A 23,306-nucleotide genomic window follows, 5' to 3' on the forward strand; every position below is an offset into this window, starting at 1 on the left:
TTTTTGGCTCATGCAAAAACACCACCACAGCATGAATGGTAGTGCTCAGAATTCAGATACATGTTAAAACATGCTTACAGTTTTGCAAACATAGTTCTACCTATCTCCCTTAAATGCTTTATATTTTACCTCCAGGATTTCTAATTACTAGCAACTTAATCATTTTTGTTAATAAACATGAGCCTGATGAAAAAAATATATACAGTTTCAACCATATTAAAATCAGCTGGGGGGATTATAGATAAGTACATATTTATACAAATACAAATATAAATATATGTTTAGGCCTCATCCTTGAATCTCTGATTTAACTGGCCTTCTCTTCCACACTAGCCAACTGCAGACAACCAACTTAAAAAAAATAATAAATTAGTGGACTCTGCCTTACCCAATCACTATCAACCTTGCCTATGATTTGCTAATTCAAAGCATATGCTGAGAAAGGAAATTTGGAAGCTGTATCAAATAAAATGATTTTCTATTTCATCATCTTAAAACATGTACATAGAATCATCCCCACGGCTGACAGATTCACAGACTCATGGGAACATGATAGGTTTATAGGAGATGACCTAACACTGCCACTGTCCCTCTCAGCACCTCTGCACCATCCCCACCAGGACAGGAGGCCCTGTTGGATCAGATCCCTAAGCATTGGTTGGGCTGCTGGGCTTTGACAGCCTGAGGCTTCAGCCCTGTGGAGTGGGCTCTTCTATTGCTCCTCACACAGGCTATAAGGCCCGTCTCTCTGGGGCCCTCCCTCACTATGTGTTGGTCTGACCATGCCAATCATCCCTCCTACTTCCTGACCATGTGGCTGGCCGAATGTGATAAGATGGCAAGATACGTCTCTGGTATGAGTATGATACCCCAGTCCCTATAGAAGCTTTTCTACACACTTCATCCTATGTTTTTCAGAGTCTTAAATGGGGCATTAGTCACCAGCCAAGCTAACAATAAAATGATGCTTTGATTTTTATCTGACTACGTGTCTGTGAATGGCTCCCTCAGAACCTCATAATGGCAATGGGGGACAGTACGGCAGAATTTAGACACTGCCGGGCCTCTGGTCTAATTTAATCCAAATGCAATTGAAACCCCTTCCTAGCCCTTAAAAGCTCTCAAGTTCTAAACATCACCAGATATAGTTAATATTATACAAATTTCTTTGTTAACACATTCAAACACATTTTTTCAAAAAATGGAAACAACTGATATTTTAGCATCACTTATTCATGATTTACTGATTTTAACGGCTCTATAACATTCATCTCTTACCTCTTCAACAGCATCACTGCAGAAATTTAGGGGTCATCTTGTAAAAGTTAGAGGAAGATAAAGCCAAGATAACTGCCAAAGCTATTTTCCTAGGACTTGTATTTTACAATAATCATGGGATATATCTACTGATTTTCCACATTTGCATGGTACAATTTTCCTTCATAGGTTCATTTTTATTTACTTTTTGAGGTTATAATGGGATTTATTTTCCAAGTTTGATATTATAATGTTATCACAGTTGGAAACTGATGTCAACTTCAATTATTTTTGATTTGGGGACAAATCAAAAAAACACGACTTCATAGTTCGAGAACATCTACAGGATATAAAAGTCTCTCATGCTCACCCAGAGGAGAGAGTTATATTAAGTCATGCTGGCTTATACACAGAGAGCACAGAGAGGAGTGGTCCTGAATCAGGAATAGCTTAAATCAAAATCATTCCATGAAGATTTATTGACTATCTTAATGTCATATATGTCATCACCAGAGAAGACAGTCGTGGCACATTTCTTGGCCTTGGAGGATGTATGTTCTATTTGTCATATTAGAACACAAAGACATACAACCTTCAACAAAAGGCAACTTCAGAGACAGTGTGATTTCAAAGGAGTGCTTGATTCAAGATCTATGTTAGTTACAAGTGCTTAAGGAGTTCAGAAAAAAAAAAAAAAACAACTTTTTTGGTGGGGTTGTTTTTTACCTTGGGATGCACAGGGCCAATTTCCTGAAATAAATATAATGTGAAATGGGTTTTGAAAGTTGGATATAATGTAGGCAGGCAGAGGGAAGGATGAAGACTATTACAGTATATTATATTCCTTATAAGGTTAGATCAAGAAATAACTCATAGACCCATTCAACTAAGTATGAAAACTCCCCTACCACTATAGCCTGAATGTCTGTGGCCTCCCAAATTCATATGTTGAAATCCTCACCCCCAACATGGTGGTATTTGAAGGTGGGAACTTTGGGACGTGATTACAGAGAATGTAGCCCTCATGAATAGGATTAGCATCCTTTTAAAAGAGACCCTGGAGAGCTCCCTTGCTCCTTGCACCATATGAAGACACTGAAAGCCTAGACACAGACAGCCCCTGTGAACCAAGAAACAGGCCCTCATGAGACACCAAATTTGCTGGCACCTTAATCTTGAACTTTCAGCCTCCAGAACTACAGGAAATAAATCCCCACTGATTTTAAGCCCCGCAGTCTGTGGTGTCCTATTATAGCAACCAGAGTGGAATGAAACACACAGGGAAAATATGGAAGAGACGGAAGGCCAGAAGTGTACTTTGCACTTGGTAGGGTTCCTTGAATATCACGGTCACGTTGACTAGAGTGTTTATCTTACTGGCAACATAGAATGAGGACAGGACTGTGGCAAATGTTTCAGAATTAGAGGCGGGTGAGCCTGGGGCCGGCATGTGATCATCTCCATGTACCGGTCAACCTGTGTGCATGGGTCAGCCTCTCATAGAATGGGACTTCATGGAGTGTTTTCTGTGAGGATCAAAGCAGGTTGTGGTTTATAAAGAGATGCTGCAAAATAAAACATGTAGGGTTAGACTTCTGTGGAGATCTGAGACTCAGGAGGAGGTACAGAGTCAATATGGCCAGAGATTCAAAAAATGGCAGTAATATGACAGCTCGTAAAAACCAGTGAGGGCAGGACTTCCCTGGTGGCGCAGTGGTTAAGAATCCGCCTGCCAATGCAGGGGACATGGGTTCGAGCCCTGGTCCGGGAGGATCCCACATGCCGCAGAGCAATGAAGCCCGTGCACCACAACTACTGAGCCCGCGTACCACAACTACTGAAGCCCACACGCCAAGAGCCTGTGCTCCACAACAAGAGAAGCCACTGCAATGAGAAGCCCGCGCACCACAACAGAGTAGCCCCCGTTCGCCGCAACTAGAGAAAGCCCGCGTGCAGCAACGAAGACCCAGCGCAGCCAAAAATAAACAAATACATAAATAAATTCATTAAAAAAAAAAAAAAAAACAGGAACTAGGGTTTTAATTCTAGATAGCTCAGGAGCAGATTTCTATTCCTAATTTTGAGTTTAATCTTTTCTCTTGGGCTCACAAGAAGTCTTAATTTAATGCTCAATATTTACATACTAAAAGTTAATTTATCAATGGAGATACAAATCATATATGCGTTTGTGTTATATAGATAATCCAAGATGTTTTGTTTCCTTTAAAGATTTCTTGTTACATAGGGTAAATCATATATTCTTACTAAATTTCAAGTTACAGTGTAAACATCAGTAATTCTAACTTCCAAATTCTGTTTTGTTAGTTGGGGAGTACATCTAAATCATATGTTACTTATTAAAAGTTCTCGGGCTTCCCTGGCGGTGCAGTGGTTGAGAATCTGCCTGCCGATGCAGGGGACACGGGTTCGAGCCCTGGTCTGGGAAGATCCCACATGCCGCGGAGCAACTGGGCCCGTGAGCCACAACTACTGAGCCTGCGCATCTGGAGCCTGTGCTCCGCAACAAGAGAGGCCGCGATAGTGAGAGGCCCGCGCACCGGGATGAAGAGTGGCCCCCACTTGCCGCAACTAGAGAAAGCCCTCGCACAGAAACGAAGACCCAACAAAGTCATAAATAAGTAAATAAAAATTAAAAAAAAAAAGTTCTCTACTGTACTTACACAAAAGAAATTTCTTTATATAAAATGATCAAGTTGTTTAATAAAACAACTGTTTTTTTTTTTTGTCAGTGCACGTTTTGAGCTGATAAAAACAGCCTTTGTACAGAAGTAAAACAACTACAGACCATGAAAGCTCTAAGTGATAACTTTCCTGACAACTCAGTGAATCAGCAGCTCACACATCAATCCTCTCACAAAGTACCCTTCGTTTGAATTCCAGAGCTGCTTTAAGTGTTGTGAGTGAATCGTATTTGAGAAATAAACAACTGTTCCAAGATATAATGGGAAACAAACAGCATTAGAGTCTCCACCTCAACCCTGTTAATCAGATTTCAATACTATTTATAACTATTTTGCCCATCGCCCAATGTTGAAGTGTTGCAACCTGCTCGCACATTTGCCCTAATAATGAGGAAATTTCCTATTTCACAACATTATTTATTTTCCTATTTCACATCATTCTTTACCCAAATTTTATTATTGTAGAGACCTATAGTGCTTGGCAGTCATTACTGGAATTCTGTTTCTGATATGTTTTGCCAATTTGTTAGGACACCTGGCACGCAGGCGCAGCAACGAAGACCCAACGCAGCCAAAAAAAAAATTTTTTTTTAATTTAAAAAATAAATAAATAAAATAAATGAATTTTAAAAAATGAAGCTGCTAAAAAATATATATAAAAAAATCTAAGTGAGTAAAAGCATCATGATTCATACATATAACTCAACCATATTGATAAAGCTTTCTGAGTCACAGCTATTAATTTATATACTATTCACAGGTACCTCAGGATAAAATACAATGAGTCTAACTGTTCTAACCTTAATATTTCTACTGCTGATCCTGTTATAATACTGAAGATGACAGGTATGCTGTTTTCTAAACTTTATAGTTATTAACATATAAAGTGATCATAATATCAACTTAAGAACATAAGAGAATACTAAATTGTCCAAAGACAGGTAGTTGAGCAAATTAACATCTAAGATAGGTTTCCTTTAGAATAGGATAGAATTATAGCAATTATAATAGAGTTATAGGGAATGGAAATATTGACAGAAATTTTTTAAAATTTTATAAGCAATATGAGTTTAATTACTTTGGAAACACCCCTCTTCCCCCCCTCCCCCTGCCTAAATAATGCCTGAACCTAGAAAGGTACATAAAAATGACCAAAAATATTTCAAAATAATAGATTTGAAGATCATTTGTAGTTTTCCCCTCAGAATATGAGTGCTTACAGCTGGACAGTAAATTACAAACCATATCCAACAGATGATCAGTCTGGTTGCATTTGTGACGGCTCCTGGGAAAGTTTTCTTGCGGGAGCTCAGCGCTCTTCCTCACAGAGCAATATTTTTTACCTTCATATGCAATAGGCATTTGTCTTTCATTGAAAGAGAAAGAGTTACTTTTTAACACAGAGGCATATGACTTAATATTTGAGTAAACTAGATCCTCTATTTTTTGTCACAATGCTTTCTATTATTACAAAATAGCACTATTCCCTAGAAGAATCATTTGTGTGGATGAAAAGCTAGTAAATAACTAACAGTTAGAAGAGCATGAAAGAGGTTAAGGCATTTTGCATCAAATTAGCAGGGACTGCATATGTAGATACCTTGTCCAAACATCCAAATGTTGGCCCACACATGTCAGACAGGAAGAAAGAAAGTTTACCTAACTAATCCATAAAGGAGGTAGCTGTATGCAATATGTCTCAGAAAGGGCAACTGGAAAAGTGTTTCTAAAAACAGACAGTAACATTGGAGATGACTCGGAAAAAACTGTAAGGTATTTTACATTTGAAAATGCATAAAGTAATGTAAATAAAATCTATTTGAAATATATTCATATGCTATATTTAACATATTGACCATATAGTTAATATATATTGATATTTATATATATTAATATTATATATTTATTAATATATTATATACTTATTAATATATACTAATATATATACTATTAATCTATTAACTAGATGTAAAAATACAATCATGCATTTTTATAGGTAGAGATTTTTCTCAATTCACAAAATTGTAAATAAAGTATATCATTTTTGTATATTACTGCTAAGATTAGCATGAATGCCATTTTATTTATCTAAGCAGCACAATTTCTTTTGCCTACTGTCAGTCTTTTTCTACAGGACCCTATGTTCAACAAACTTAATCTCTAATTAATGCAGAATTTTAAAACCAGAGGATAAAGTCTTATTTGCCATATATGTATATATTTAAATACGTTCATCAGTTTGGCTAAGAAATTCCAATTTCTTTGAAAGGCATATTCCTCATTCCTTTGCCAAAATTAAAAAAAAAAAAAAGATGAATATATTTGTACAGGTACAATTTTTTTTTCTTGGTGATAAATGAAAAATATAACTTAAAATCATCCCAGGAAATATTTTTCTTTCTTCATGGTAAAAAATCACAGATTAAAAGAGAAAGCTAATGAGGAATGGAATATTTTATGATGGTGCGAACCAAAAATTCTCCAAAGAGTACGACGTTCTTTCATGTTTTTACCCCACCCACCTCCGATGTTCTTTGTATTGAATATATTCTCTGACAATATCAAGGTTCCTTTTGTTGTTCTTTAAATTGTGCTCACTTTGTGCTTTTTCTCTCAAATCCACAGTTGCTTAAAAACAATGGTGTATCATAACTTAAATTACCTTGGCAACAGTGTTTTACGGATCTTGAACAATTTGATATGCATTAATAAAGTCAGTGATTGCTTTCAATAAGTAGTTACGTTTTTAGGGATTGAAAAAAGTGTGCACAAAGCTCCAGTCTTTAATTTTCCTTTATAGTAACTAAAATGTTCTTTTCTGAAAATTAAATTCAAATGTTAATCCCAATTAAGTTTCAGAATCTGAGTATGTCAAACCTCATCTATTACAGGAAGAGCCAACACTTTACCTCACTTTCAAATTCCCTTGTTGGAGCTGCCCATCATACACCGATAAAATATCAAAATCTTCTTCAAGAGCAAAGGTGTGGAATGACAACTGTATCCGATTGCGTTCTCCTGTGATGATAATCCAGGTGCAGTTAGCATAGTTTGGGTAACCGTGGGGAAACCCCGGACTCTCAATGGTGCCATTGGGACCCTGGACCAAGCCTCCACAGTTCTGACCTGAAAAAGAAAACACACCAAAAAGCATGTAAGTTTGGCCTATCTTTAGTATATTCTTTTTAAAATTTTCCAACCATTTTGGTAATTGTTCTTTGGCCACACCATGTGGCTTGCAGGATCTTATTTCCCCGACCAGGGATTGAAGCCAAGCCACTAGAGTGAAAGCCCAGAATCCTAACCACTATGCCACCAGGGAACTCCTTGGCCAATTTTTATAATGACTTATTGTGTGATCCTTCAAGCACAAATACTGAATGATAAATTGCAGCGGTGTTCTCCAGTGTTAAAAGATAGAGAATAACTCCTCCCTAAAAAAAAAAAAAAGAAGAAAAAGAAGGAAATATACAACATTTGGGAACTCATATTACAAATTTGGGAAATTTTTTTTTACAGCTTCAGCCATATCAGACTGCCACATTTGTGAAACAAAGTTGGTGCCAACTGTCTGCACATTATCATGAGGAAACACTGCCCACAAGATCCTTGCTGGGGAAATTAAATTGACAGATAAAAAACCACTATACACTCTCTAAATACATACAAATATTAATATATCTAAATGAGTGCCATCTGAGGTATGTACCATGAATAGTTAGGTAAAAACCACGCTCAAACTTCAAACTATTTGCACCCACATTGGTTAAAGTCCCACAAAGCCAAAGAATAAAATGAGACCACAGGAATCTTACCCAGTTGAAAACAAAAGGTGTTAAGAGAAATTAAATTATGTGGAAATTAAGGAGCCAGCAGACCAGCAAAATAAGGGACCTCCCCTCTATGGATGTCTTCCTGTTTATTTGGTGGGATTTACTGGATGACAGAGAAGGGAGATGTTTGTTGAAATGATGGGCTCCACTAAAGAAAAGCCTCAGGGCTTCCCTGGTGGCGCAGTGGTTGAGAGTCTGCCTGCCTATGCAGGGGACACGGGTTTGAGCCCTGGTCTGGGAAGATCCCACGTGCCGCGGAGCAACTGGGCCCGTGAGCCACAATTGCTGAGCCTGCGCGTCTGGAGCCTGTGCTCCGCAACAGGAGAGGCCGCGATGGTGAGAGGCCCGCGCACCGCGATGAAGAGTGGTCCCCACTTGCCGCAACTAGAGAAAGCCCTCGCACAGAAACGAAGACTCAACACAGTCATAAATAAATAAATAAATAAATAAAAGAACGTGAATTTCTTTTAAAAAAAAAGAAAAAAAAGAAAAAAGAAAAGCCTCAGAATCAGGAATGGGTGAGTTTAGGTTTCCCTACTCAGGTTTGTAGGGTAACCCACACTTTGCTCACCCCTCTTATTCTTGCTTCTCTTAGAGAGGAGGAATTAGGATAGCTCTAATGTTCAAGATCTACATATTTGACGTTGTGATTAATAATAAGAGATATTTATTTGGTTTTGTTCCCTCTGGCACAGAGCTCCTAAATCTCTTGGAATTTCCTAAATGAAGGGGGTGGTGGCGTTTTGTTATGTTAATGGAGCAAATTTTGGACCACACCTAGGGATGGGGCTGGTTGCCAGGAGAACATCACCATGTGATTAGAGGGTTGCAACTTTCAGTCCCAACCTCCTGACTTTTAGGGGGAAGGGGGTAGGGGCTGGAGGTTGACTCAATCCCAATGGCCAATGATTTGATCAGTCATGCTAGTGTAATGAAGCTTCAGCAAAGACCTCAAAAAACGGGGCTCAGAGAGCTTCCAGGTTGGTGAACACGTGGAACTACTGGGAGACCGGTGAGCTCAGAGAAGGCAGAGAAGCTCAGCGCCCCTTCCCCATGCCTTGCCCTGGGCAACTCTTCATCTGGCTGTTGATTCCTATCCTTTAATAAACCAGTAATCTAAAGAATAAACAGATTTCCTGAATTGTGAGTTGCTCTAGCAAATTAATCGAACGCGAGGAGGGAGGCCTGGGAACCTCTGATTTATAGCCAGGGGGTCGGAAGTACAGGTAAGAACCTGGGCTTTCAACTGGCCTCTGAAGTGAAGGGCAGTCTTGGGGACTGAGCCCTTTACCTGTGGAACCCGATGAGACGAATTGCAGGACACCCACTTGGCGTCCTGAGTATTGCGTGTTGGTTGGTGTGCGGAACCCTACCCTATGGGTGGAATTGGGTGCAGGACCCAAACAACAAGAGAAGGGGAAAAGATGGGAAGGGCGGGTGAGAACCACAAAGCCCCCCCAGTCACGGAGCAGGCTGGGAAGTGTTCCCCAGAGCTGGTTCCAGGCTCCCTCAGCCCCTCAAGATGCTGTGACTCGGACTCTAACATCGGCCTCTCCTGGCAATTCTCAGATTTCATGAGCAGTTCCAAAGCACTGGACCTTTTTTGTCAATTGCAACCCCGGGATGCCTGCAAGGACCTTCTGCTGAAAGGACAGCATCGGGGAGATTAGCAACAGCCACAGACCTGGACCACCGATTGTATTGCTACCACTGGACAAACCCTAAAATTCCACCCCTTCCCAACCTCACCAATCCAACTCCTTTCTGCCACTCCTCGTCCTTTATCCACCCCGCTTGCTCCCTGGTTTCCTCCTCACCTGTTCCTCCCACCTCCCCTTCCCACATAACTACTCCTCTGTATAAGCCTTCAGGGACATCCTAGTTGGCCCCCGTAGTTGTTTATATGTTTTCTGTGCATTACCCCAAAGCGTGTCTTCCACGACTATGGCTCCGCCAGACTGGATGAAAAAGAGCAGAGGCTAAGGGCAGGACGGGTGGATTATCTGAACTCTCCTAATAACGCACTTTAATCATTTTAACCATAACTATTACGGACATGTGAGGGAACAGAATAACTCCTATCAAATCGTTCCAACATTGAGTTTGTCTGAGGTTAGCTCTTAAGTAGCCTCTGCAAATGGCTTGCAGGGTTTCGTTCCTTCTTAATCTGGCCAATTTCCACCAAGATGTTTAGATGTATTTAAATGTTTTGACACTAAGAATATTAAGAAAGAATATTAAGAAAAATCTGGGCACACTCAGATTACTGCAATTAGTAGAAGCCCTTGAATACAAGTATTATCCCAGCTTTTATTGTTGAGCGACAAACAAAATTATTTCCAACTACATTTTACACTTAAAAAAATATTCACCATAGTAGCTCTCAGTGAGCTCAAATCTTTCACAGTAATGTTATCAAATGCTTGTGGGAGTTTGCTAAATCTTAAAAAAAAAAAAAAAATAATGAAAGGGATTTATGAGTTTAAAACCAAAGAACTAATAAGAAGCCCATTTTCCACTAAATTTAAATCTAACAATAACACTGTAACAAGTAGATATTAAAGCTGTGGGGTTTTGAAAGGTCTTTAAAGAAAATAGCTTTTCTGGTTTATCTAGCAATTCGTGCTTCACAGTAAATCAAAAAGTGAAGACTTGATCATAAATTGGAGGAAAGAAAAATAAATTCAACAGAAAAAGTGTTAGCTGGAAAGTAGTTACTATTATAGACCCATCATGGTGAACCAAATTATCGGATATTACGATTTTTCTCCAAGGAATAACACTTAGGCTGCATTTGGGTACCAATTATTACAGGGCGTTTTGCAGAATGAGTCACATTTGATCCAGAGATAGACTTTTCCAGGGGGCCCATTACAAACTTAGGGAAGTGCTCAAAGGTTCTTGGATGAGTAACTGTCAAGCTTGACTACACATCGCAAACAACTGAGGAATTTCCAAAGAAATGGAAATAACGTCTAATGTAGTTGGTCTGGGCTGAGAATTTCCAAGACAATGCCAGAGATCTTATGCTACTTAATGTCATGTTTTATTGTAAAGCTACAATAATCTGAATGGTGTTTAATTGTGCCAACCGAGATAAAGACCCAATGGAACAAAACAGAAAGTCCCCAAACCCACAGAGATACAGACACTAGATTTATGACAAAAGTGGTGCTGCAGGGCCTGGGGGGAAAGATGGTCTTTTCAGTAGATGGTGCTGGGCCAACTGGACAACCAAACGGGAGAAATAAACCTTGATCCCCACCGCACAATGTACACAAACATTGGTCCCAAATGGGTTACAGATCTAAATGTAAACTGTGAAACAGTGATGCTTCCAAAAGAAACATAAAAAAAAAAAGAATCTTCATAACTGTGTGGTAGGCAAAGATTTCTTAAATAGCACACAAAAAGTAATAATCATAAAAGGAAAACCTGAGAAGGAAATCCAAAAAAAAATTTAAAAAATAGGATGTATTTCCAATCCATATATTCATCCAATGACCTATTCACCATCTAATGAATAAACCACACAGATCAACAAGAAAAAGGCAACACAATAGAAAAACAATAACTAGAGGTAGCTGGAGATTTAGAATCAGAGGGGGTTTTTCTAAAATTGGAAAGAGACAAAGGGATCATAAAATCTCCAGCCCTGACTACTACCCCGCACACCCACCCCGGGCCAGGGCCTGTCCTGGAGGTGTAAGGGAATAGCATTTTGTGCTAAAGAAAAACAAAACAAAACAAAAAAAGAACCCAATTTATTTGGTCTTTCTTTGTGGAAGTAACAACCCCACTTTGTAACTTTTGTTCACTCCACACAACTTTTTTTTTTTTTTTAACATCTTTATTAGAGTATAAAATTGCTTTACGATGGTGTGTTAGTTTCTGCTTTATAACAAAGTGAGTCAGCTCTATGTATACCTATATCCACGTATCTCCTCCCTCTTGCGTCTCCCTCCCACCCTCCCTAGCCCACCCCTCTAGGTGGTCGCACAGCACCGAGCTGGTCTCCCTGTGCACTCCACACAACTTTTGATGCTAGGAGGGAACTTCGAATTTGCCAGCAATTTAGTCAGTATCTCCCGACCCATGAAAATATCTCGACTTTTACTTAAAAAAAAAGAGCATGATGAAAATAATTATTTGTCTAAGCAACAGTACTACAATGGTATCGACTAGAGTTCCTCAGAGTAAGTGGCATAAATTCAAAATCCGTACTAGTATTGGATTGAAGGACACCTTCTTATAACAATTACTTTAAAGCTGTGGATCTCAGCATCTTTGGGATCTAACTAAGGGTCATGCTTCCTACATACCCACAAAAATAATGGCTGCCACAATGGATAATTAAACTAAAATTATTCTCCAAATGGAAATCTGAGGATGGAAAGTCATTATAATTAACAGATGTAAATAATGTATAGCTTACATTCTTCAACTGGTACCAGACCTAATACAGGTATCATGTCAATGTCTACCTGACATAAAGATTGCTTCAATGGAAAGACATACTTTTCACTGAATAAAATAAAGCCACGGATGAAGGTACACAGATTATATATGTCATATGCATACATTTTCAGAATTTATATGCACTTTCACAGAAAGATGGAGTATGGGACTTGCCAACTGTCCCACCATCCACAAACGCCAAAGTTGTGGGTTCCCAGAAGAGTTTTCATCCTATCTTCCTTGTATGATTTTCCACCTTGATTCTTATACTCCAGTGGGCACTTGCCTGCTACAGAGAACTCTCAAGTATTCTACAAACCTTTTCTTTTTAAATTGCTGACATCTATGCTTGATTTCAATGTTGGCCTTAAACAGCCTCAAATAAGCAGATTATTTTAACTGGAAAACAGTGTTAATGGACAAACTTTTAAATATTGTAAATGTAATCATACATTTATATATGGCATAACAGAAATCTATTGTAAGTACATTTGTGTATTATATTTCCTAAGGGCAATAAAATAATCAGCAATGTTGCAGTGATAATTTTAATCTCTTAATGAAAATTATGTTGTTTGTTACAGGATGGAAAACTCAGTTAATACTATTCTTTAAGAAACTGTCCTTAAGATACTGATGCCAAAAGTTACCTTGAAATCAAACATCAGTGTCAACAGGAAAAAAAGCAAGTATATATGTATCTACACCTATACATATAATACCTATAAACCTATAATTATAGGTTACAAATAATAACCAATAATGGAAGAGAATGTAAAAATATATATATATATGTATAATGGAATCACTTTGCTGTACATTAACAGTAACACATTGTAAATCAATTATATTTCAATAATATTTATATATAAATATATATCAGTATATATTTAAGTCACTCACCATCCCGTTACCAACAATAATTATAGTTGAATGTTTTTTATTATTACTGAATTATTATTATTGAATGTTTTTTCCGATCTACACTTTAATGGTGTCATATTACCTGATGTATAATATGTGAGCGATTTGTTTTGGGGTGACTGTAGATTTGCCAGTCCTATGGACTGAACGGGAGACAATAAGAACTAGGTATAGGGCTTCCCTGGTGGCGCAGTGGTTGAGAATCTGCCCGTCAATGCAGGGGACACGGGTTCGAGCCCTGGTCTGGGAAGATCCCACATGCCGCGGAGCAACTGGGCCCGTGAGCCACAACTACTGAGCCTGCGCGTCTGGAGCCTGTGCTCCGCAACAAGAGAGGCCGCGATAGTGAGAGGCCCGCGCACCGCGATGAAGAGTGGCCCCCGCTCGCCGCAACTAGAGAAAGCCCTCGCACAGAAACGAAGACCCAACACAGCCAAAAAATAAATTAATTAATTAATTTTAAAAAAAAAATAAAAGAACTAGGTGTAGTATGTGTCTTGCTTCATCAGTTGGTTGGCTGGTTGTTGACATTGTTGTTTATTCTGAGAAGCTACATAAGATCGCCTGGGCCTCAACAAGGAGACTGCAGGAAAAATCCCAAGTCCTCAGAGCAGTGTAGCTCATGATGGTCAGATGAGGTGCAGCGCTGGAGGCTGGGGAACCCATTCTGGGAAAGGCAGGGCTAACGTGCTCTAGGACAGTTCCCTGCGTTGAAAGTTAGTCTTGGAAACACTCAACTGAGCAAATAGCATCCTGCCCTGGTCACTCCTGAGATGCAACGGCCCCTCTGCTCTGAAGGGTCACCACGCTTGGGTCTGTGCCTCACCCAGAAGCTACTCTCTGAATTGTGCTACAGTTCAGCACACACCTTTCACTTCCTAGAACACAGTATTCCCTGAGATGATTCATCTGTGATTCATCCTGATTCATTGTAAGCATTTGATGAATGAACGTACATATACACAAATGCCTTCCTGACTCCACAAGCTGTTGAAATTGCTGTTTCCCTCGATTCTGGACCTGCTGACCCATTCCTGGAAAGTAACAGAGGTAGACGACATAATATTTGTAAACGCATATGCAAGCGTCTGACACCTACTATCTTGTTTAATTCTTGCACAGCCTTTAAGGTAGGAAGTAGCTTAGCTTTTGCAAGCTGTTATAATAATTATTTACTTATTATCATATAATTATAGTTACATTATAGTATTCATAACAGTTTTGCTAGCTGTTGGGATATTTATTCAGATGAAAATTTGTAATAAGGTAGTGCCTTTGCTGTATAAAACTCCTTTCTGAGAGCAAACATTTTGCCATCTGGGATGTTTTAACCTGTGATTTGGTTCAGTGACTCCAGAAAGTCATGGTCTATAATATTCAGTATGTGAAGAGAGCCATACGAGGAAAGGATACTCTGTCCTGAATTCTAGCAACAAGGAAACAGGTCACGTGACAAATGATTGCCAGGACCGCAGAAGAATAATCTGGAGATGACGACATTTGAGAAATATATAGTTGCCTTCTAACTCTCCAGCCTGACATCATTTAAAAGAGTAAATAGACTTGTGTGTATAGAGTGTGAACAAAAACTGTATTATCATCACAATCCGTGTCTCTCCTTGGAGACGGACATTGAAAATAAACAGGTTTATGTCCTGTCTGCAACAAGCTCAGATAACCACACTGGTTCCTTTTGAAAACAAGGCAATTCAGGAAGTTTTTTTGTTTGTTTGTTTTGTTTTGTTTTAATATTTATCATACTTGGTGGCTGTTTCCATTCATTCCCTTCATCCATTCTGCAAAAATAAAAATTTACATTTTTCATATATTATGTAAGTTTCTATGCAAATACAACTTTCATTACTTTCTTACAACCAGATTATTGACCTCGAAAGCTTCTCTTATTTTGGAATTTGTGTGGAAATATACTCTACACCTGTAGATTTGCTGCAAGACTGAAAATTCCCTTCTCCTGTTGGATGAGTGACAATGCAATAACTCAAAAGTAAAAGAGAATGGTACACTGTAATCCTCACTTGCATTTTTAATTTTCCTTCATGACTAAGGAATATGATGACATGCTTATTAGAATTTCCAATATCAGGAGGCCTCACATTTCACTCACGGCAGCAGAAGCCTCTCTGATCAGATAAGTACTTTTTGAAGCGGTAAACAAATCAAATACGCATTAAACTCTGCTCTGCATTAGTGAAACCAAGCGTGGCCTGTGGGGCTCCCAGGCAAGGAGGCCCTTTTGTCCCCCGTTTCATGTCGGCAAGACTCCAAGCCTTCCCTGAGTTCCAAAGGGAGGATTTGAAGCTGCTAATTAAGGCAGGAGCAGCCAAGAAACCACCTGAGGCGAGACTAAAGGGACCAGAGACGCTCATCAAGATTAGGAGACACATTACCTGAGATGAGATTAAGGGCCCTGCTCACACCCTGATCTTGTGAGAGACCCTGCCCTGGAACCATGGTTATAAAGCCCTCATCAAATCCTCTGGGGTGGAGACACAGAGCTTTTCGAGGCAGGAGCCTGCTGTGGTCCCCTTTGCCTGGCAAAGTAGTAAAGCTCTTCTCTCTTACTTCACCCAAAACTCCGTCTCTGAGATTCGATCCGGCACTGGTGCACAGAAGCTGAACTTTTGGCATCCTTATCTTCTACGGTTTCATTGGCTATTTCAGGGTCTGCATTATTTGGGAAAGGATTAATTGTAGAAGGATCATGATGTAAAATGCCCTTCCTAGGACTTTGATTGAGGTGTTTGAAAATTACAGTCTTCAGGCGTTTTCCAGGAACTGCATGCCCTAAAGGAAGTTTTAAAAGCATTCTATTTCTCAGTGTACCAAGAGCAGCAACTGTACCAGCTACTGTAGCTGATAGCCCGAGGCTGCTTGGTTCAGTTTTAATCTCAAACATTTAGGGGAGATTACTCACAATGTGAGCAAAGAAGAAAAACAGAAAAGCCAGAGGCACATAAGCCTGAGTCCCTGCGATGGGGCCAAAAAATCAGTTCTTCCCTAAAGACTTCACCGCCCATGAGCAAGGCCATGCAGGTAGCCCTTACACTACAGACGAACCATCAATACCCAATTCTATCACTTATAAAAGAGAGAGGGGGTTTCACTGGGCTATGTAAATATGGAGTACAATCTTTCATCATTGTACTAAAGTTTGTCATCATAACCATGTGCAGGCTTGGTCTGCTTAACATCTTTCCCTTTCTCAAGCACCCCAAGCCTGTCGCCACCTCAGGGCCTTTGCATGTGCTAATCCACCTACCCTAAATGTTCTTCCCACAGATCTCCCTGGTGCTGACCTCTCCTCCTGTGGGTCACGGTGCAGGGGGCTCTTCCCAGACTCTCATGTTCTGGTCAGTAGCCCCTCTCCATCAGTTCTCACTGTCCCATGCCCTGTTGTGTTTCCAGATGGCATTTCTCATTTTGTGAAAATATCTTGTTTGCTTCTTTACTCATTGTCTACCTGTCTAACGAATACATAAACCTTCCAAGAGTGAGGGCGTTGTCGGCCTGGTTTATAACCCCGTTCCTACAAGACTGTCTGGCACTCAGTATTCAGTTATGAAGGCATGTGGGTGAGTTGGGGTATATGTGTGGGAAACAATGGTGGTGGTGGTGTAAATTATGAGTTATAAATCTACGTGCACACTCATGTGGAAAGAATCTGTAAAAATATAAAGTAGTGGTACTAGAAGGAAACTTCCTTATATTCTCCAGCCAAGTGATCACCTAGAACATTCAGAGTGCAGTGTTATCATTCTAATTCCAAGAAAAGGGATTTTATCATCTCCGTCCTATAGAGCAGTCTGATTGGCAACAGCTCCTAAGACTAATTTAAATATTCCCTGCTTCGAATGTAAATTGGTGCAGCCACTATGGAAAACAGCACGGAGGTTCCTCAAAAAACTAAAATTAGTATTGCTATATGATCCAGCAATCCCACTCCTGTGCATATAACCAGACAAAACTATAATTCAAAAAGATACATGCACACCAATGTTCAGAGCAGCACTATTCACAATAGCCAAGACATGGAAACAAGCTAAATGTCCATTGACAGATGAATGGAAAAAGAAGATGTGGTATATATATGGAATATTACTCAGCCATAAAAAAAGAATGAAATGATGCCATTTGCAGCAACACGGATGGAACTAGAGGTTATCATACTAAGTGAAGTCAGTCAGACAGAGAAAGACAAATACTATATGATATCACTTGTATGTGGAATCTAAAATACGACACAAATGAACACATCTATGAAACAGAAACAGACTCACAGACATAGAGAACAGACTTGTGGTTGCCAAGGGGGAGGCGGGTGGGGGAGGAGTGGATTGGGAGTTTGGGGTTCGAAGATGCAAACTATTACATATAGAATGGATAAACAACAAGGTCCCACTGTATAGCAAAGGGAACTACATTCAATATCCTGTGATAAACCATGTGGAAAAGAATATGAAAAATAATATATATATGTATAACTGAGTCACTTTGCTGTACATCATAAATTAACACATTGTAAATCAACTATACTTCAATAAATAAAAAACAATAAAAAATGAAATAAAAATTTACTACCACATATTCCCTGCTCTATTTGAAGCTAATTTTTCTCCTACTTGATCCTCCTTCACACACTGGCATCTCTGCCTTTCTAGAAGTGGGTCATAATTCAGGATAAGGCAAGGCTGTTGCGAGTCAGACCTGGAACTGCTTAGATGTGAGGTCAATGTTGTTTCCTTAGCTATTGCACCCAGGGGAGGGTTTTTTAGTTAATTCTAGGACTGTAATAGGTTCACCAACTGAGAAATTCTTGCACTGATGGTAATAAGGTCATTCAATGTCAATCCACTCTGAAGAGATAAATTGGAAGAACATTGTACATAATGTAGGGTCAAAAAAGCACTGGGCTGTGAATCAAACAAAACAAGAATGTGATTAATTTCCAGCATGGAGCACTGGGGATTGATCAAGTCACCTGGCTGAGAGTAGCCTCAGTTTCCATGGGTGGGAAATGAGAATGATACCATTTTGCAAGATTGTAGTAGTGATTAGAGATGAAGCACGGTTGAGCAGAGGTAGAGGCTGGAAAGCAAAAGGATAGCTGCTGTAGCTACAGACTGAATGCCTGTATCCCCGCAAAATTCATATGTTGAAACCCAATCCCCATTGTCATGGTGTTAGGAGGTGGGACCTTTGGGAGGTGACTAGTTCAGAGGGTGGAGCCTTCATGAATGGGATTAGTGCCCTTATGAAAGAGACCTCAGAGAATTCCTTCACCCCTTCTGCCATGTGAGGACAAAGCATGAAGACGGCCATCTATGTACCAAGAAGAGGATCCTCCCAGATACTGAATCTGCTGTCACCTTGATCCTGGACTTCTAGCCTCCAGAAAAGTGAGAAATAGATTTCTCCTGTTTATAAGCCCCCAGTCTATGGTATTTTGTTGTAACAGCCTGAACAGACTATGACGACTACAGATGGCCCCCAACTTATGACGATTTGACTTACAATATTTTGACTTTATGATGGTGCAAAAGCAAAGTAGAAAACATACTTCAAGTTTTGAGTTTTGATCTTTTCCCCAGGCTGGTGATAGGTGGCCTGATCCTCTCTTGTGATGCTGGGCAACTGCAGCCACAGCTTCCAGTCAACCCAAGGTCACAAGGGGAAACAGCCAACACGCTTGTAGACACAGACAACTATTCTGGAGACAGACAACTATTCTGTTTTTTACTTCCAGTACAGTATTTGATAAACGACATCAGGTATTCAACACATTATTATAAAACAGGCTTTGTGTTAGATGATTTTGCCCAACTGTAGGCTAATGTAAGCATTCTGAACACGTTGAAGGTAGGCTGGGCTAAGCTACGATGTTCCGTAGGGTAAGTGAATTAAGTCCATTTCGATGTATGATATTTTCAACTTACAATGGGTTTATTGGGATGTAATATTGAGATGTAACCCTATCGTAAGTCGAGGAAGACCTGTACTGTTTTCAAAAAGGATAGTTCACTGGAGAGTCTCCTGATTTTAAGAGGATTTTACAAGTTAAATAACGAGTGGGACCTCACCCTTTATCTGGCTCTGCCCTGCTTTCCTTTAAATGTCTGGGTAGACGTTGCATTTTAGGAGATGCCTTCATGAGCACCTGTGTCTGCTTGGGGCCTTGTCCACGTGGTCCTCAGCTCACAATGTGGTACTTAAAATACTAGGACGGCAATTGCCAAATTATTTGACTTTCTAGATTTTGAGTGATGAAGTTCGTTATATCACAAAACAAACCAAATTAACACAAAACAAACAAGCAAATAAAGCTGCACTTTATCACGGTTCCCAGATCTCACACTGATGCTCTTACAATAGGTGACTTTTGGCCTGAAACAGGCTGCCATCTAAATTTGAGTCTTTTCTCTCAGAAACTTCAAATCTACATTTCTCTACTGCAAGTTATTTTGAACTCAATTCTGCTTTTCTCATAGAAACATACCATGCATTGCCAATTAAGATAATTCTCTCTCCATAGACTGTAGAACTAACATTCTCAATTGTACGTCAGATATTGCTTTATCTTTTAATGAAATACCCAGTGATGAAACACATTATGATCAGTCAATAGAATTGAGTTGTTCCTCAAATTTGAAATAATGTAATTCTGTATTTCTGCTTTAATACATGAGAATTCAAAAGAGGTATAAATCAGTCTCAAGGTAATGGTGGTAAATCAATGTAGGAAAATAAGTTTCCCTTAAATAGAGCATTTAAAATCTAAGATGTTGATATAGTTTAACCGTGATGCTGTACGATCAATTCAGTGATACTTGTTAAGAAAAGTAAAATAAAACTATCACCTGACTCCTTCCTGGGTGCTCCAAATCCCTACCTGCAATGGGGCCTATCGATCCTCTACATGAATTATTTCTCTGCAGATGGATTATCACCATTCCATTCCCCATTTCTTTCTTTTTTGAACAGTAGAGAACAATTTCTAGATCTGCAAGAGAGATTTTTAAATTCTAATACTATGTTCTATTTTAATGTTTAGTGAGAATTTACCTCCAAAGAGAAACTGAAATGTTAAAAAGTCATGCTAAAACCCCACTAACCTATGGTCATCTATGAAGCGTAAAGGTAATGTAAACTCTCAGAAAGGAAAGGGAAGGAGAATATTCATCCACGAGGTCCTTTGTGGTTAAGGAAGATTTTCAGATTTAGAGACTGAAAGCCTGACAAATCACGAACAGGTGTTTTTTTAACCTTATCAAAATTAACAAATGCACTTTAAAAATAAAAAGGAAATGTGTAATGATTTCCTACATACTTTTAATACCACCCAGAATGAGTGGCTGAGAAAGCAGATAAGTCAGAATCTTAAGGGTCATTGTATAGGTTTAATAGGAAAGAACTGATCTCCAAGAAGTTGTGCTTAAACTTATCAAACAAACAGGTTTAAAATCTGCTTGTCCCATTGGGCAAATAGACCACTGGGCCCAACAGGACTCCTGAAATGGTTCAGGTCTCAAGTTAATGTCTCTCTTGGTTGCTTTCCCCACCTGTGAATCTCTGTGGAGATGATTCTGCCACCCAGAATCTCAGTGGCTTCCAGGTGGGTCCACAACAACAGAACATCAAACAGTGAGATCCCTCCCCCCTCTCTCTTTTTCTCTCCCTCTCCTGCCCCGCCCTGCCCATACACACACTTGCACACAATGCTAGCCTGCTTCCCTCGCCTCTGGATGAAATGGTGTTGGGTTTTGTATTAGGATTCGGTGTCTTCCTGAACGAAATACTAGACTTTCGCACAATGGCTGCACACCGGAAACTATGATATACGTCATCATTTACAGGGCTGACTTAACATCTTGTAGCCGATTTTTCACACTTGCAATTGTGTTTTTCCTCACAGTCTTCACTATTTTAGGGAGAGAAGGTTGGGGGTTAAGGGCTTGAGTATAAATCCCCCATCATGATGAGACATCAGGACGTGTCTTCCCTGGATCCGGGGCTCAGCTGGACCTGACACCACGGAGCTTCCTGTCAGTTACCTCTCAAGTGGTGAATGTGCATTTTAAGGATGATGGGAAGGGATGCGTGTCTATTGTGTCCTGAAGTACTGATGTTTACTCAACAAAACGATGGAGTACCAAGTGCCATTACCATATAATCTACACCTTGATTACCCATTTCCCTTGGCCCTAAGCTCCTCTCCTGGACTGCAACGGCTATATCTGCCAGGGTATGTGAAAAAAGCAAGTTATTGTTGATAATCCATCATTATTTTATTTAATCTTTTCATGAAGATCTAAGTGCTCTAGACGGGAAGCCATATGAGGTCAGAATCCCTGACCCTAGAATCTGTGGCTCCATCCTAGGTGCTAAGGGCTGTGTCCAGCACCTACTAAACAATCAGTCCATGGGAGCGGGAAAACTGGGCTGACTGCCACGTCTGATAAAGGGCAGCGCTGCTCTATGGTGGTCATTGTATCCTTACTTCACGGCAAGCACTTTCCAGACCTTCTCTAACCCTCAAAATGATCTTGATAGACATGCACTGTCATTCCTCTTTAGTAAATAGGGTAAGTGATTTGCCCAAAGTCACACAGACACAAAGGCCAAAGCAATGGGAAGCGAGTCAAGGTTATTTTGACTTCAAAACCGGTGCTCATCCCATGACACCATAATTTAGAAGCCATATACTATCACTTTCTTCCATTTTCTAAAAGGAATGACTCCTGCAAATTGTGCTGCAGAAGCAAAGGGCAGTGTCTGAATCCTCAGAATGTCCCTACTGCTGTTCAGGAAGAGACAGGTGACCATGTAAATTGGGAAAGAAACAAAAAGTGTGTTTGTGTATCTGAGCTGAAGGCTGGATTCTGCTTATTTGTCTCTATGCGGGGGCATTTAAGAAAGTGAGGGCTTCCCTGGTGGCGCAGTGGTTGAGAGTCTGCCTGCTAATGCAGGGGACACGGGTTCGAGCCCTGGTCCGGGAAGATCCCACATGCCGCGGAGCAGCTGGGCCCGTGAGCCACAACTACTGAGCCCGCGCGTCTGGAGCCTGTGCTCCGCAACAAGAGAGGCCGCGCTAGTGAGAGGCCCGCGCACCGCGATGAAGAGTGGCCCCCGCTTGCCGCAACTAGAGAAAGCCCTCGCACAGAAACGAAGACCCAACACAGCCAAAAATAAAAGTAAATAAATAAATAAATAAAAAGAAAGTGAAAAAAGCCTTTTTTTAGTTTTGGTCTGATTCTTTAAATAACTCTTTTGACCCAAAGCTCTTACATGCATTAACACATAAAAAGGGGCTGGGATTTCACTAATATTTCTAGGTGTGGGATCGGGGGACACAGAGGTTGTATACTGAACAACTTTATGGGATGCTATTCACACACACTACCCAGCTAATTAAACATAAGATAGTTGAGAACTTGATTGATATCAGAATTTCTCACGTCTTAACGTTTCCTCTGAATGTGCAGAAACAAGACAGAAGACACTGACCAAACAGCCATGGAATTATCCATGGAAACAGAAGCTCCACTTATGGATTTGCTGCTGTAATTGATCTTTACGTTCGTATCTACTTCCATGTATATATATATTTTAAAGATTTCTATTTTATTTATCTTTTGGCTGTGTTGGGTCTTTGTTGCTGTGCGCGGGCTTTCTCTAGTTGCAGCGAGTGGGGGCTACTCTTCATTGCGGTGGGCGGTCTTCTCATCGTGGTGGCCTCTCTTGTTGTGGAGCACGGGCTCTAGGCGCACGGGCTTCAGTAGTTGTGGCATGTGGGGTCAGTAGTTGCGGCGCAAGGGCTTAGTTGCTCCGCGGCATGTGGGATCTTCCCGGACCAGAGCTCGAACCCGTTTCCCCTGCATTGGCAGGCAGATTCCTAATCACTGCGCCACCAGGGAAGCCCACATCCCTTATTTTATCTTGGTTTTGTGATGTTTCTGAAGGAATCATGCATGATATTGAAATTCCATGGAGGATTAGGATTTGTTGTAAAAACTACTTTGGCAAAAAGGAACTGCTGTTCTTTCAAATCTGTGGCCTTGAGTTGAAACAATACAGTGTGTAGTGAACTTTGTGTGTATTTTTATTTTACTGATTT

At 40.0% G+C, this 23,306-nt stretch overlaps 1 protein-coding gene across 1 annotated transcript in view; it reads right to left on the reverse strand.

Moving 5' to 3' along the window:
- The window catches only part of CSMD1 (CUB and Sushi multiple domains 1), a 1,790,960-nt gene that overhangs the window by 1,452,434 nt on the left and 315,220 nt on the right, over nt 1–23,306 (reverse strand). The window contains exon 2 of the mRNA XM_082374695.1: nt 6,869–7,085. Coding sequence (XP_082230821.1) covers nt 6,869–7,085 — 217 coding nt within the window. The remainder of the gene's footprint in view (nt 1–6,868; nt 7,086–23,306) is intronic.

Source organism: Balaenoptera borealis (genome assembly GCF_965194805.1).
Source record: "Balaenoptera borealis genome assembly, chromosome: 21".
NCBI lineage: Eukaryota > Metazoa > Chordata > Mammalia > Artiodactyla > Balaenopteridae > Balaenoptera > Balaenoptera borealis.